We start from the raw sequence: 16,839 nt of genomic DNA, 5'->3' as shown, positions 1-16,839 counted from the left end.
CATATTGTGGACCAAACCTTGAGTTGGAAGGCCCACTGACCTGCAAAAACAGCATTCACCACTAAGCAACTCCAGTGAGAGGTCTTCCTGAACCACCGGCCAAAACTGTAATTTCAATTCTTGCTCTATCCTTATCATTCATCCTCGTGAGACCTCCGAAGCTCTGGCTCCTTATTGTGGGAACAAACAATCCAAAGCAGATGCCTAGACATGGCTGTCGCACCATCCAGATTTGAACTCAACAACAAGCTGCAACCCAACTGCGTTTGGGATCAAAATAGACACACGTGTCACCTCTATTGGTTCCTAGACCCTTTGGTTCACAAAGCCGGAGGAATTTCTGGTCCCAGGGGAAGAGCTTTGGGATGTTGAAGACAATGATACCCTTGACTGTCAATTCGGTGGAATCACCGCAGGGTTGAATCTGTGGGTCATACTGGTTCTCGGGCTGGACCTGGGTCCATCTGAATTATTTGGGGACAAATTAATAACGAGATGGCTTGGACTTTGGGTTAACAAAATGTGCCAGGCTCATAAGGGCTCTTTTGGACGGATTTCATTCTTCCTCTAGTAGGCCTCCAAGAGAAACCCACCTGTGGTGGTCCATTAGAACATAACTACGCCTAGGGTAAAATGTCAGAGCACTCAAACCCCTCCTGTGTCGCCTTCTCCAAGTGTGGTGGCAAGACCTCACAATTGGTTGTACACCTCCGATGGCTATTCCCTTTCTACCTTCCTTTAATGACATTGTTTGGCCTCCCGATTCAATCGCACAACTACTACACTCAGTCCCACTATGGTAGATGTCCTACTCCAAGCTTGATAATCCACTTCCTATTCTTCTCCAGACACAGCAAGGCACACCCTGCAGCCAGCAGCCCACCCCCCCCCCTCCTTTGTTCCACATCTTCTTCCCGAAACTATTTTAGTTTGATTCATAACTCCACTCTTGAATATGTATCCTTCCCATTATCGAAATCAACAAGTAAGGCTTCCTTGAAGCCCAGCCAAGCAATGACCAGCCATTTCCTCCAGTACACCTAATCCAAGGTGTCCTTTCTAGGTGTTGGGAAGCCAATCAATAGACATACTAATTCTGATGTTTGAAACAACAGAATATAGTCTCCTCGAACCATGCTTCACATTACCATCACCTGAAAAGATGGAGAATCTGGCTTGCATCTTTCTTCCCACAAATTGAACTCCTCTGATACCAGTTGTTAAGACTCTTACATCAAGCCTAAATAGATTCACTAAGACACACATAGAGCATTCAAATCGTATAAACAAGATCTAAAGATGAAATTTATTGTCAATGCATTAAACTCAGTAACTGTACTCCATTAGAAGCTCCTTAAACCTCAATACACTCTTCAAAATGATGCAAGGGCCTTCCCCTTTCTGCAAGCAACCTTGCCCCCAAACAAAACACTAACCAATTCCCCCTTCCCCTTTCTGCAAGCAAGCTTGCCTCCAAACAAAACATTAAACAATTCCCCCTTCACAGCTGCGCTCTTCCCCTTAATATAGCCCCAACACAATCCTAACAAAGTACTTTCCATTATTGAAATTGACCCCCTACAACTCCTTATATTCTACCCCTACAGTGTGCACCCCCTCAATATTGGTGTATGTATCATGCTACTAAAGAAATAAATCCCAGAGACAAGGCAATGGTGTAACTAGAGAAGAAAGAAGAAAAGAGTGAACAACAGTAAAGAAGAGGAAACCTCCGAAAATAGAAGTGGAAGAGGAAAAAAGAGAAGAAGAAGCGGAGGGAGGGGTGGACAAGTATAAACAAGCATCATCATTAATCCGCTTTCACCATTCCATAAAAATAAAATGGCAACTACATAAGCATTTAATAATAAATTAAGAGACTCCTAACTCAAACAATACTAATCCTTAAACTTAAACAGGATTCTAAAATAAAAACAGATAGCATAAACTCAATTAAAAAAAATTATTAGATATCTTATTAAGCAGAAAATTTATTGGACCTTGATCAACTCCATCTGGAACACCAAGTGGGTTCGAGTGAGTCCAAGGTTGCATTGTTCATTTTCATGATGCTATTTGGTTTTTGGAGTTTCCTCTAGTAGAGAGCGGAGGTTCTTTCATTTTATTGTAGATAAATGTATAGAGGAAATTAAATTTTTTTTAAATCTAAAGAATCTGACAGAAAATATCCTGCAAAAAAACCCCGAAAATGAAAATTAAGGTACTTTGGGAACAGAAATACCAAACCTTAACATAATCGGGAACCCAATAAGTTTGCTTGTTATTTTCTACCAATTGATCCTTCAACTTTTCCACAGCAACAAACCTATGAGAGTTGATGAAAATCCATGAGTGGTGCAAGCAAAAGTAAAAACATGAATCACAAATTCTATACAAATGATAAATGCAATACCAGTTACCAAATCAAACATGTATGAACACATCACAAACTAGATGAAGATGATCAAAAACAAATAATATTCAAATTCATCACAAAATGACTGTCTTATCTTGAAGGTTGGGGGTGTATAAGACAAGATTATGACAATAAATAAATAGGTGTGCTATGGGAACATCAAATGATTCACACCTACGCAATAAAGAATAGTCTTTTAAGCCCCCCCGGGGGGTATTGTTTCATATTGAAGAGATAAATGCTGGTTCACCGAAAACTTGTACATAAAAAGAGCAAGCAAAAACATAAACAGTTGGGGTCATGGAAACAAAGCATCAACCTCATTCAATCATTATTCTTCAACATTAATTTCTGTTAGGACAAGCAATCCAGAAAGTATCATATTCGATCTGTCTATCTATACAAGTCAGTTTTCGAGTATCAAAATGTAGGCATAATTGATCTTAAATGGAGACTACAGAGTATAGAGTCCTAGATTATCTTAGATAAGCTTGAACTCAAGTAGGAACTTGAAGAATTTGAATGATGTATGGTAAACTATTCTGGCATTCCGGTTCTATAACTGATCATTTCCTTTTGAGAAGTAACAATCAATTGTACCAATAAAACCAGCAATAAAAACCTCATTACACCTGGCAATGGTTCACCAAAGGAGTCAGGACTCTCTGACCACATAAACTCCTCCACCCCAGAATTATAAAAAAATAAAAAACTTACTACTTTTACATAATCCACAAAACCGAATAGGCAAGAACATATGTATTCCTTCCCCATTCACAAAACAGCTCAATTATCACAAACATATATATTTACACCCCCCCCCCCCCCCCCAAAAAAAAAATTCAGAACCAAATTGATGCAAGTTTATCAATTGATCTGTAGGTGATGGCACTCAGTTCAAGGATTAAAGATAAGGGACTCATTTCTCAACGGTATAGTCAGATGACTCAGATCAACATGGTGTCAAATCTAACAGTCAAGAGTGATGAGTGAAACAAAGGAGAGAAAAAGCAGCTCGATGCCTTAAAAAGGGATGAGGGAGGAAGATCATGCTTTGCTGTCCAACTTGGAAGAAAAAAATATAGGAGACAAATAAGGAGAAAGTGACTTTGAATCAAAACTCCTAAGTGAGAAAAGAGAAAATAAAAGAAATAGATATAAAGTTGAAAGTAACATCATGGGGAGGGCAAAACAAGAGAAAAGGCAACTACCGAGGATATTAATCCATTCGAATCAATTCAAGAAATGATGTGGGGAGGGGGTTGATTACATTGCTTACTTAATAGGACAAAAAAATCCCTAGAGTGACACAATTACATTCCCAAATAGGCACTCTTAAGGTGATTAAGATATCTCCAAAACTAAATTAAAAGACTAAGAATTGAGAATTAAATATTAGATACAAATGTGTCCACTTATGGACCAATATGGGAACCAACTAATAAAAATAAAACTTTTCTTTCACCTGCATACAAACTCACTTTTAGGCTTTATATGTTAGTCAGTATGGCAATCAAGAGCAAATACTCCAGCCCAACCTATACTAATGGTAAAACCTGGTCCAAAACTAATCCAGGACTGCAGTGCTAAAGCCTGCTCAAAAAACCATTAAGACTCCTTAGCAAGGACCAACACCCCCCACAATTAAAAGATCATGTGTTCAACTCTCCTTGATGCAGATCCAGCATCAGATTAGGCTCTTATCCTTAGAATAGACAAGTGTTGGGTCATATAGGCATTGGGCCATAAAAAGTAGGTCGGTTGAGCCGAAATTCATAGCATTCAGTCTAGGTGTTCCTTATTTGGGTAATATTATAATCAGTCCTATAGGGACAGTTGTGGGCTGATGCATGTTATTTAATTAATCCTCATGAGAGTTGATAAGAAAACCTCGTAAGGGCTGAACTATAAACCCCAAGTCTAATTAAATCTTCTAATTTCAGTTCATCTCAGTTGGAGTTAGTTTCTAATTTGCTCGAGGTAGTTTGAGACCACTTAGGACTTCTAGTCTGTTAACATTCCATTATTCGTAAGGGTATAAAAGCCAACCGTCACATGCTATGACTAAGTTTTTCGGATTAGTAAAATTCAGCTTTTCAGCTCATTCTATGTTTTGGTCCATCGAGTATGGTGTTACAGCTTTATAAGGAGTCTCCAAACTGTATTGCTAGGGTCTCCTGTAAAGCTAAGCAGGGGTACCTCTATGGCTGTGGATTCAGTCTCGTTCATAATCTAAAATGATCTAACACTAATTCTTGGAGCAGTTCAGTCCGAGATCAAGATAGATAGATAAAGGTAAAATACTATTTTGGTAAAAGTTAAAATTTAATTAAATTTTTTTATTTATTTTTAATATTTTCTCTCTCCTTTCTGACATCTCTCTTTCCGTATTTATTCTTCATATAATTCTTTTATTTTTTTTTATTTTTCTCCTATTATTATTCCATCATTTTCATTAATTGGTTAAACCCTAGACAAAACCCTACCCAGCGCCAGCCTCTAAACCCCTTTCCCACTCCCATATGACGCCTCTGGACCTATTTCCCTACCCCCCCCCCGGGGATATTAACCCTCCCCAATTTCTCGGCCTCTCTCTTTAGTGCAGCAAACAAGAAAAGAAGAAAAAGCCAGCAGGGTAAAAAAGAGAAAGAGAGAAGAAAAGAAAGAAAGGAAAAAGATTTGGGAAAATTAGAAAAAGATCAATCCAAAAATTCCAACCCATCTCAATTTGACCAACCAAGCAACTATTTTCTTCTCACTCATTAAGGTTTTGGAAAGACCCCTAACCTTCCTTGATCCCTTAACCCACCTAAATTTAACCAATTAGAGATTCCCATCGCATATCAAAACAATCCAAGCCAAACCTAAAACCCAAAAAATGTTCAAAATTGGGAAGATCTGAAGCCATGACATGCCATCCTCCTTGGTTTACATCAGTCCCACTTAGAGCTGGAACACCATTAGGAATATATTTTATATTAAGATTCCTTGTGGATAATTAGGTATTCTTTTGCACGTTAGTTTCTTTTGATTATGTGGCTGTTATTTAATTGGTTGTAAGGGGGTCCTAGTCTATAAAGGACTCCCTAGTTGTGTAAGTCTTTATTTCCTAATTAGAGTCTTCAGTCTTTCCCTCAATTTGTAAGGCTATATATAACGCACCATACTCATTGTAAAGGCAAGTTGAATTAATTTTATTATTAAGGGAATTGAATCGTTGCCTTCTTCGGAGAGCCACGGTTGGGTTTTGAGAGCATCTTCTTCAAGTTTCTTCAAGATCTTCTTATCTCCGGCATCAATTCAACAGACCAGCAGCCTTCTTCAAGTAAGTAGGGAAGCCCCACCCGTTACCCCCCCCCCCACCGCGCCCTCCTCTCTCACTCGCATTCCTCCCCCCACCCTCCCCTGGACCTTGCGGCACCCCCTACCCCTCCTTCTCCCATCTGACCCCTTCCCCTTTTTGCAGCAGATCTGAAACGAGAAAAAGAAAAGAAAAGAGAAAGAAAGAGAGAAGAAAGAAAAGAAAAGAAAAGAAACAAAACAAAACAAATCAAGAAAGAGAAAAGAGTAGCCAAGATCAAAGAAACCCTTCCCAAGATTCCGAATAACCCTTCCCAAGAACCCAAGTTACCCCAAACTCAACTCATGCCAAATTTGCCCATTTTTAGCTATCTCTAAGTTAACCATATAAACCAAGATTTATCCCATTCCTCTCAACGAAACCTTAAACCTATCCCACATTTCTCTATTATCCAAATTCTACACCCATTAGATTTTGTTAGCCCATAGCTTTTTCTAAAATCCCAAATTTAACAATATCATCCATCCTAGCGAGATCTCGCCAAAGGTGGTCCAACCACCTGGTTTAGGGGGTTTTAAAACCCCCTATCTCGCTCGAGAGAGGCATATCTCGCCTCTCTCTCGTTGCAACCCTCAATTTGCCGAAGATCAGAGGAGAGTGAGAAAAAAGAAAACGACGGGAGGGAAAAAAAGAAGGGGAAAAGGTTATGATTGCAAACGGGAGGGGGAGGGGGGGGATGGTAGCGAGGTAGAAAAAATTGGAAGGAACTGAAGAAATGTAGGAGGTGGGGGGGGTTGGTGTACAAAAAGAAGGAAAGGAAAAAACCGGGGGGGGCGGGGGGGGAGGGGGGGGGGGGAGGAGAAAGGGAGGGGAGGGAAAAAAAAAAAAAAGCGGGAAGCCCCCCCTGGCCTCCCCCGTTTCGGAATGGCTGGCCCGCCGCCGCGCCGCCGCACGAGGGAGCAGGCCCGCCCCACGGCACGCCCCCCCCGACCGCGAATAATATCGACCAACCTATGTATGATAAGTTGGTGTTCTTTCTTATTATACTCTACACCATGTTTTTTTTCATCCAAATTACAATTCCATCCTCGAATCCGCCAAGGTGGTCCAACCACCTGTTTAGGGGTTAACCCCTATCTCGCCCGTAAAGTGAAGAGGCATATCTCGCCTCTCATTCATTTCGTTCGTATGTTGCAACCCTCAAAATTTGCCGAAAACTTGATTTTTTTCCGGAATTTGTTGGGGATTTAACTTCTAAACATCCTTAACACATCTACAACATCAAATTATCATCATTCAAGCCTATTTCAACTAGATCTTCAACAAAGGTAAGATTTTCTCTCAAATTTGAATTTTTTTCAAATATAATGTTCTATAATGGGTGTGTGAGGGTAGTATAAATACGTGTTGATCTACTAGCTAAGATCTACACTTTCATGGAAACAAATTTATCTGTTATCAATTTATTTTTTAAATTTTCGTATTTAAAAAATATATTATCTAAAAATTAAAAATTAAAAATTAAAAAATATAAAAAAACACTTATGATATGAATGTGATCATCACTTATGTTAAACTACATTGAGAGGGCTACAACCCCATGTATTCATATTTTGATTATCATGTTTGCTGTATTTATTTTTATTTTTTATTTAAATAATTAAATAAAATAATTATGAAAAATAATATTTTATTAAAAAATTATCTTTTTTTTTAAATGATGCTCGTATTATGTAGTTTATTTTCAAAATACAAACATTTCTGTTTGAGCATTGTATATATGCTTTTTTTGGTAATCTAGCATTGTATATATGTTATCTTAGAACAAAGTGTGTGTTTGTTGTTTTATAAATTGTTTTTACATAAAATAATTATCTTAGGACATTGATTGGCAACATGGGGATCCACTGACTGCCGACAAGAAAAAATCCCGATGCAAGTATTGCCTCAAGGCCTTGAATTCTAGTGGTTCAACCAAATTAAAGCAACATTTGACTGATGGCTACAAAGATGCTTCCAAGTGTCCCAAGGTTCCTTATGAAGTGCAAAAAGCAATTGCAGCAACTTTAAAGGGAGGGAGACAAAAAAAAAAAAAAAAAAAAAAAAAAAGAGGAGATGGCACAAAAGCAAAGGGAATTTGAGGATACAGTGTTGGCTAGACCTTTTGTTGATGTTGATGAGAAGAGGAGGGTTATGGGTATTGAGTCACAAGCCGAGTGCAGCCAGATGAAGGCCGCAATGGAAGCTAGCAAACAGTTCTTACATTTCGAGAATGTGAGGCAATATGAACAGACAAGAGGAGTAGGTGGTTTAGGGTCAGGGGCATCCATGCCACCTATACATAGTTTTCATGGAAGTGAGAGAACCGAAAGGAGGAAGACTACACATTATGATGCCACATTTGACCAAGACACCTATCAAATAAGTATTCCATATATGTTTGCTAGAGGTAAAGACGACAGTAAGAAGGAGGAAGCTAGGTTGGAAATCAACAAATTCATGCTCAACAACAACATTACAGCCAATGTAGCCAAAACACCATACTATCAGGGGATGATCAATGCAGTTGCTAGGGCAAGTGTTGGGGTTAAAGGCCCAACAGCTTGGGACGTAATGAATAAATAGTTACCACAAGTGAAGCAGGAGGTGGAGAAATACATTGGTTCATTGAAGTAAACTACATATAGTGTTACTGTGATCGCTGATGGATGGACTGGTCCTACTAGACAGTCCATCATTAATTTCATGCTTAGCTGCAATGGAAAGACATCATTTCTTAAGTCAGAGGATACCTCAAATAAAATCAAAGATGCTGACTACCTTTACAAGCTTCTAAGATAGGTGGTCCTTGAGGTAGGGCCAAACAATGTTGTCCAAATTATCACAGATAACGGTGCTAACTTCAAAAAAGCTAGTGAAATGTTGATGAAGAAGAAGAGTAGAAATATGCACCTCTTTTGGACACCATGTGGAGCACACTTGATTGATCTTATGTTGAAGGACTTGGGGAAGAGAAAGTCAATCAGTGATGTGGTTGACAGGCTAGAAGGGAAAGTAATTTTATTTATAACCATGATTATGTGCTGAAGATGATGAGGAACCACTGTAAGGGTGATCTAGTTAGACCTGGATTGACTAGATTCGCCACCAACTATATAGCTCTGAAAAGCTTTGAGAAGAAAGTGGTGGGTCTACGGCACATGTTTGCAAGTGAGGAGTGGTTTAATTAGCATGGATCTAGCCATCCTAATGCAGTAGTAGTCCAACAAACCATTGTTGATGATTCCTTTTGGAGGTAGCTGAATAGGACAGTGGGCATTTTAGAGCCTGTTGTGTTGTTTTAAAGATGGTGGATTTGGAGAAGAAGCCCACAATGCCCCCACATATATGATGCCCCCCCCCCCCAAATGAAAGAGTTGGTTAAAGCTACTGCCCTTGGCTCCTTCAAATCCTACGAGAGGATCATCGATGATAGATGGGAGACGCACTTAATGCATCCTTTGCACTTGGCTGGTGAGTCACTTTTAAGCCTTTAAGTTTTTGTTGTATACTTTGATTTACATTGTTAATTTGTTAATTTGTTATAAGTTATAATTTATCAACAAGTAAACAACCAAAGCACTAACCAAATTTTTTTATTTCCACAATACAAGCTTACTACCTCAACCCAAAGTACCATTACAAGAATGATCTGGGGTTTGATGAATGTGGTGCAAGACGTGGCGGAGAAGCTTGTGTCAAATCCCGTCATGCAAGGGACAATTAATGAAGAGGTGAGAACTTATTCAATTGTTTCTTCAACTTCTTGCATTAGTGCATATACAATAATAAAAGTACAATAATTGAGCAATTGATGTACAGATCAGAGAGTTCAGGGATGCCTCTGGGAGTTTTGGAAAGCCTTCTGCAGTTGCAACTAGGCAAAACAATGATCCTGGTAAATAGTCCATTATTATAACTCTGTAAGTGATAACTAATAATTTATATAAGTATTAAGATTTATTTGCCTAATGCATTCTTATATTTGGTTATGCAGTTGATTGGTGGGTGCTATATGGAACTAGTTCGCCAAATCTCAAGGACATAGCAATTACAGTACTCTCATAGACTTGCTCATCCTTTGGTTGCGATTGGAACTGGAAGCACCTTCTCGCTCATCCATAGTAGTGTACAGAACAGATTGGGGAGAAAGAGGCTCGAGGACTTGGTATATGTGCATTACAACATGAGATTGAGAGTAGGGCACATACAAGATGATATAGATGACGAAAATCGGGAACCAATTGAGTTGACTGATATATTCCACGAGCCCCCCGCAGAGGACGAGGAAGATGATGTCATATATCAATTGGTTAGGGATCTAGGTGGCCCAGCGCTAGATGGACCAGGAGGGCACCCGGATCCTTTGTTGTTGCCATGGACTCAGATGTTGTGGCTGACCACATGTCTTCTAATGAGGGTCAAGTTCTTGTAGCAGCATCAGCAGGACCAAGTGTACTATTCGTGGAGACACCTGGTCGACTTGAAACAACTACGGTGACGTCAAGTAGTGGGAGTTCAGATGATGCCGATGATACCAGAGGCCCAAGTTGCCCAAATCAGTCATTGAGTCACGGAGGCAATCAGGCTGGTGGTGTTGCTAGTGGAAGTCAGGGTCAATAAAACCAAGTCCGAGTCATTCGACACATGCGAGCCACAGTTCCCCTATCTCCCGCACTTATACTAGGAGAGTAGGAGTAGGAAGAGCAGATCAAACTTAGGGCAAACAAATGATGATGCGAGCATGCAAGATCTTGAATTGAACATGGGAAGCATGAGCCTAGGTAACTGATTGGTTTAGAAACCCCTACACATATATTCAACAGCAATATGAACAGCAATGAGCAGTAATGGCTCTTTCACCCACCCACGATTGACGATTACCCCAGAGTGTTATTCCTTCAGTAATTCGACATGGAGATATATCGGTTCCATATAAACCGATATGTGACATACTACAGTGATGAGTTGACTTGGGAGTCATATGTGGCCACCGTTCAGAATCAATTGATGTAGAATGCTAAGTGATACTATTGCTGTCTTGTAGTTTTGTAAGTTGTAAATTGTAATCTTGTTCCTTTTGTACTCTTGTGATATGAATTTATGGATTATGATTTATGACTTACTAAAAGTCTAAAACTTCTTATGGTGGTAAAATTTTGAAGACATTATGTTCTTTGATAGTTTGATATGTAATGTTAATGTATTTGATACTTTTTTTTTGGGTAAACAATGTATTTGATACTTGATAGTTAATAACTTGAATTACTTGATATCTCTACATTACATGTTGTCTAACATTGCATTTCACAGCATTTCGATTTTACACATAGGGTCGACTTAGAAGACATACTTAGGGTTATTTTCTCACAATTCTAAGGCCATTAGTGTGTTTAAAAGGCCTTAAATAGGCTAAATACCAAGTTTTAGCCCAATCAAGGCCCTAAAACCCACTGAGATGGGCCACCAAGTTTACGTCAGAATTTTGGTATATCTCGTGCGAGATCTCCCACCATGTTTGGGCTAACCCTAACTGTATGGAAACAATTATAAAACCATAACCCCGACATTTGGTTACATCACTAGTTACAGATTCATTTTATTTCTTGTTGTCATCCTACTTTTAATTATTAATTATTCTATTTATGTTATTCTTCCCCCTCCCCTATGGATCCTTAGCGAGAGATGACAACGGTTGTGCCTCCCTCTAATTAGGTCCTTTTTTGTATCACATTCTCTATTTTGCCTATTTTTAAAAAAATGAATACAAGAATCCTTTTTGGTCAAAAAATAAAAAATGGTTTGATAACTTATGTCAAGCAAAATTATGGAATGAAAAATAAGTTTGGTATGTCAAAACAAAATTTTGATACAAAAAATGATAATGAAAATTGAGAACAAATTGTTAGGACTTGGGAGTGAGAAAAAAAAAAAAAGCAATAGGTTGTTCATAAAAAGGATGTATATGGCTTGCCAAAAAAAAAATGATTTGTCCTTGTCCTTGACCCAGAATCATAATAGACATAAAGTCTATAATGGCTTTGGGGGTGTTTCAATTCTTTTAAACAAAATAGGATTTAAAATGGACACCAAACACATGAAAATAAATGTCAAAAATAAGAATGAGAATCGATACCAAAAAGGCTCTTAGAGATCCATTATTATTATATTAATATTGCATTATTTCTTTCTTAGATGCTGAATGATTACAGTAGAAGTGTTGGTTAGATCATTTTTAGACATGAATTAGTATATGTCCATCCAATTGTCATTTTATATGAAATTTTTAGGTCCATTAATTTAAGTAAATTTGGCTAACTTTTGCATTACTTAAAGTGAGTAAAATAGTGCTCGTCTCCTAAGATCTACCTATTGGCTAAATGATACCGGAACTTTCAATTATCAGTTAATCTACAACATTTAGTAAGTTGTTTCATTTGTAATCCTAGAATTCACTAGGAAAAAGTTTCCAATTTGAGTTTTTAATGATTTTATCTCAGTTGCACTACAATTCACATCTAACCAGACAGAATCAATGCCATTATCAGCCATATATTTGCAGGTGAACAGTAATCCGTCTGTAAAATATGCTAGCATAGGTGGGAACTTGCCATATAGAGTCAATACTCGCTATCTCCGATACTATGTCAAAAAAATAAGAGGCGGAGAAAGTGAAGCATCATCATCTCGATCTAACAATAAAAACTACACAATTACAAAAAGAACAATAATAAATTAGTTGAGAAGAAAAAGAAGGAACACTTTCACAAAAACACACATACCAGCTTGGAACTGCTCTATAAATAAGAGGAGTCTCAGATCTCCAACAGAAAGGATAAGAATGCATAAAGCTTCCAGACTTAACGAGCCTGCATTTTGCCTGTGAAATTATTTTGTCAATATAATGGAGAAAATGTTGACATGAAAATTGGTCTATAGTTTTTTAGTATTAGAACACTAGTTCAAAAGATTGCAGAAATCGAAAAACAACCAGCCACAGTATAATTCTTGAAAAGGCTCCAGGCCTCTCAAGCAGTGGCCTGGATTATACTGTTGTTCTACTTGGGTGGCAAACAACGCGACACCTACTTTTACAACAATGTAAATTAGGAGGCAAGATTTACTGTTGTACACCTAGTTCTGCCATGTCACATTGCTGGTAGCTCTGATGGTACTGAAATTTCGTAGGCAAATAAAACCCAATATCCCCAGCTAACACGTCAATCAATCAATTGATAGAGATCCAGAATGCCATTCCCACCAGCTGGGCTGGGGGTGGAAGCCCTCTTAAGTCTTTAACAGAACATGTCCACAAAAAGAACCCAATGCTAGTATACATTGTTTAACACATTGACCCGAGCAAATCTGGAATTTTCATATGGCATCCATTTAAGCAAATTCCAAACACACACACACCCCCTCCCAAAAATAAAAAATCAAAAGCAAAATTCTCTACCTAAAGACGGACTTCAAGTGTACAATTAAGCCAAGCAAAGAGTTTAACAGAGATTAAAAAGAAGACATCAAATTTTAAATCAAAACAAGGCCTTGAAAGCAGCAATAACCAAAGGTTCTTTGTCCAAATGGAGAACCATCTTCTGTTGCAACATATAGACAGCCCACATTAATTAACCACAAATGACTCTACCCTCAACATTGGAAAATTAGCAGTCTCATGGCCCAATCTTACTTTTCATATAGAGACTCTGAAAATGATTCTTTTAACACACAGCAGATGACTGAAACTTTTCCATAAGCTCAGTGGATAACTTAAGGAAGTAAGGAACACAAGGAAATTTCTCGGATAGTCAAATCAGCCAAAACCTACAACTCCAACCGCCACCAACCTTCCCTTCCAACACATGCAACTCAACAAAGAAATAAAGAATGGACAAACAAAGTCATATTATAAACCATATATATGTGTCATATTTTATTTATCAAGATCAGAAAACCAGATACAAAGAAAATTTTAAACAGATAAGATATTCAGGTTAATTAGAGATATTATGAATTAGAACTGATGAGGAACAGGGGAAGCATTCATTGTGCTCGGTCAAGCACAAAAATGGCTTTGCCCTGTCACGCCCCATCTTGCACCCAAATTGAAACAAACCTAGGCCAAGTGTCCAACCATCACTACCCAAACCAATCAAAGCTTACCAAAAGTAGCAAAAGAAAGCCTAGAAAATGGTTGAGAAGTCGAGAATGGAAAGGCTAAACAGCTGGATATAGAAGGGAAAGAGAAAAGCTAATGCAATGTGGGCCATATTACTAAGTTGACCCACCACAATTTGACATTAGCCAATCTCAATGAATATGAAAGGGAATGGAGTAGCTAATATACTTTATGATAAACCACTATATTGCTCAATAATCCATCACTTTTTATGAAAACTGCCCCAGTTGCCACTGAAGCATGTGTTGTGATAGATGTCTATTATAATTGTTTCATCCACTACTGATAATTTTCAGAGTTGAAAATCATCTTTACTACAGACCCAGGCAACCTTCATCTGGTTTGAAGTTATCCAAATTAGAGAGAACATGTAGAAATGGCAGATCCAAACCTTTACAGCATTGATAATATCCTTATCAACATCCTTGACGTACTTCCCCCTGAAGTCTGAAACTTTATCAGTAAAGCAGCCATCATCGTCAACTGCCACAATTAAGCTCTCCCCCTACAGAAGTGAAATATGTGAAAGAAATAAATAGTTGAACACTGAAATATCAAGAAACATGTATATACACATTTTCACCTACTGTTCAATACTTCGTAAAAGGTAATGCCAACTACTGCAGTAGTAACATACAAGAAGGCATCACAAAACTAGACTAAATAAAATTGTCATACCAAAATGATTTGCTGTATAACGAAATTTTGAGACATTTAGCATAGTTTTATGGATCTCAAATTTAGAAGCAGGAACAACTGATTGCTTTCAACCTGCTTTATTGCCATTAAAGTTAAGAGTTGTGACCCAGAGTGAGGATTGTTTAAACAGTGAAACAATGTGTTTTGCACTCTGTATTCCGTTACATTGTCCTAAAAGACAAAGTGGCAAAAGCATGACCTAAAATAAGGACATATCCAGGATAAGGAGAAAAGAAAGTAAAGGTTTTTGCCCATTTACTTTCATTTAACAGGTTTATCAAACTTATGCAGCTGAAGCTAGGTCAGGAAACAAGAGGAATACTACTTTCAATTGCTAGGAATATGTAACGTTACTAATGTACTGAGGCAATATCTGATAGACTTTATGGTACAGAATGGGTTGAAGCAAATATCTGATGCTTAATTGGCAGCTGACATGTACACAATCTACCGGAGGAATTTCAAAGGATCATAATAAAAATCTTTTCAGTTGTAATTCAGGTCTGGCAGCCACATGTATGCTGATATAGGATCCTATCAAACTAACTGCTATAAACAACAAAGATAATTCACAGCATAAACATTTCTTATTTCAGGACTAGTCAATCAATCATACAGTTTTTGCCTGATGTTATTGTCTATATAAATGTGTATGTGTGGGTGCGCACCTGTGTGTAGATATTCGGATTCATTCCCTATTCCAGCCAAGAATTCAAAGTGAATAGGTCGAGGTTAAAAACGATTGAAAGGCAGGCAACGTGTCAGTTTTTATGAGTCAGATGAGTGCCCCTCAAGCTAAAACACTTAATTGAGAAAAGCATGGAAGACCGCTGAAGAAATATTATGCAGGGCATGCCTGTGACATTGCCAAGTTACTTAAATGGGCACAGTTACAGAAAAAGGTTGAAAAGCTTTATACATATACATATATATACACGAGAGGGAGACAGGGAGGGGGGAGAGAGGGAGGGAGAGAGAGAGAGAGAGAGAGAGAGAGAGAAATTTGTGGGACCAATGAAGGAACAAAATTAAAAACACATGGAGTTTAAAAAAGTTACTTTTCCACAACACATTTAACCCTGATAATCCAGAAGTATGAATGAACAAAGAAGAATGAACCATCTGCGGAGGTTATTGACATTCTTGACCCATCAACTTAATTCATTAATAAGTATCCCTCCACCTACTGAATGAAGGCAGCAACTTCTTTTTTGTTATTGAGTATAACATCTAAAAGAAAATGAATCCCCATCTCTACCTAGCAAATCTGTACAATTCTCCAAATCACCAGTTCTTCTATGGTGCCCAAACACTAGTTGGCAGTCCCAGAAAAATTAGGGTTTTGTAAAATCATCATTTCCAGCTCAGCTAAAGGATGATCCAAAGTCTCCAATACACCATGATCGGACCACGCCCATGATAAACCAGGGATGTAGACAACTAACAAAGGGAACCTCCAGAAATACCAGAATGCATAGAAGCAAACAAATGCAGATCTCCATGGTACTAAAATGGAATGATAAATATGCAGGTCCAGGAACCAGAAGTACTCCAGAAAAATTTTCAATGGCCAACATGGTTTAAGAAAATTGGCATAACATTGCTGAATGCAAACAGAAAAAATAAACGTTTAATAAGAGGACAACATACAATTAATTAAGCTGAAAAAATAAAGCAAAATGAACTAAACAGAAATTCAGTCTCTTAAAATACAGATAAATCAACAACAACAAAACCTCAGGCTTATCCAAATTAAATAGGGTTGGGTCATCTACATTGACCTTTGCCCTCCAACCAGCTCTATTGAGGCCATACTTGATACAAGGCTTAAGTTATGCAGGTCCTTCCTCACCATTTCCCCTAAGGTCATTTTAGGTGTTCATGGGCTCTTTTTTTTCCTTCGATGCAAATCAAATCACTCCTCCATACAAGAGCATCAAGAGAACTCCGTCGAACATGGACATACCACTTCAAATGATTATCAGATTTAATATAATCAGTCCTTATTTTAGCCTTAAATGTTTTACCACACATCCATCTCAGCTTCCTCAAATCAACCTAGGATCAATAGCTATGGGGTCCCTTTGTTTCAGATGTTTACATGGTCATCAGCCTATTATATGGGACCATCAGTTTAGTGTCAAGGCCAAGTACGAAAATTGGATTTATTTATGTGGTTTGAATTAGGTTAGGTCTATTTACAGT

General features: G+C 38.0%; 1 protein-coding gene across 1 annotated transcript in view; it reads right to left on the bottom strand.

Annotated features, from left to right (window-relative positions):
* The window catches only part of LOC149015518 (tRNA synthetase class I (I, L, M and V) family protein), a 59,003-nt gene that overhangs the window by 26,792 nt on the left and 15,372 nt on the right, over window positions 1–16,839 (bottom strand). Inside the window, exons 6-8 of the mRNA XM_089155353.1 lie at window positions 14,327–14,440; window positions 12,539–12,636; window positions 2,248–2,326 (exon numbers count right to left, since the gene is read on the bottom strand). Of these exons, the coding sequence (XP_089011479.1) occupies window positions 2,248–2,326; window positions 12,539–12,636; window positions 14,327–14,440 (291 nt within the window). The remainder of the gene's footprint in view (window positions 1–2,247; window positions 2,327–12,538; window positions 12,637–14,326; window positions 14,441–16,839) is intronic.

This window comes from Hakea prostrata, chromosome 5 (genome assembly GCF_041222555.1).
Source record: "Hakea prostrata isolate BN-2017 chromosome 5, UWA_Hpros_2, whole genome shotgun sequence".
NCBI lineage: Eukaryota > Viridiplantae > Streptophyta > Magnoliopsida > Proteales > Proteaceae > Hakea > Hakea prostrata.
This window is presented reverse-complemented; position numbering and strand designations above follow the sequence as displayed.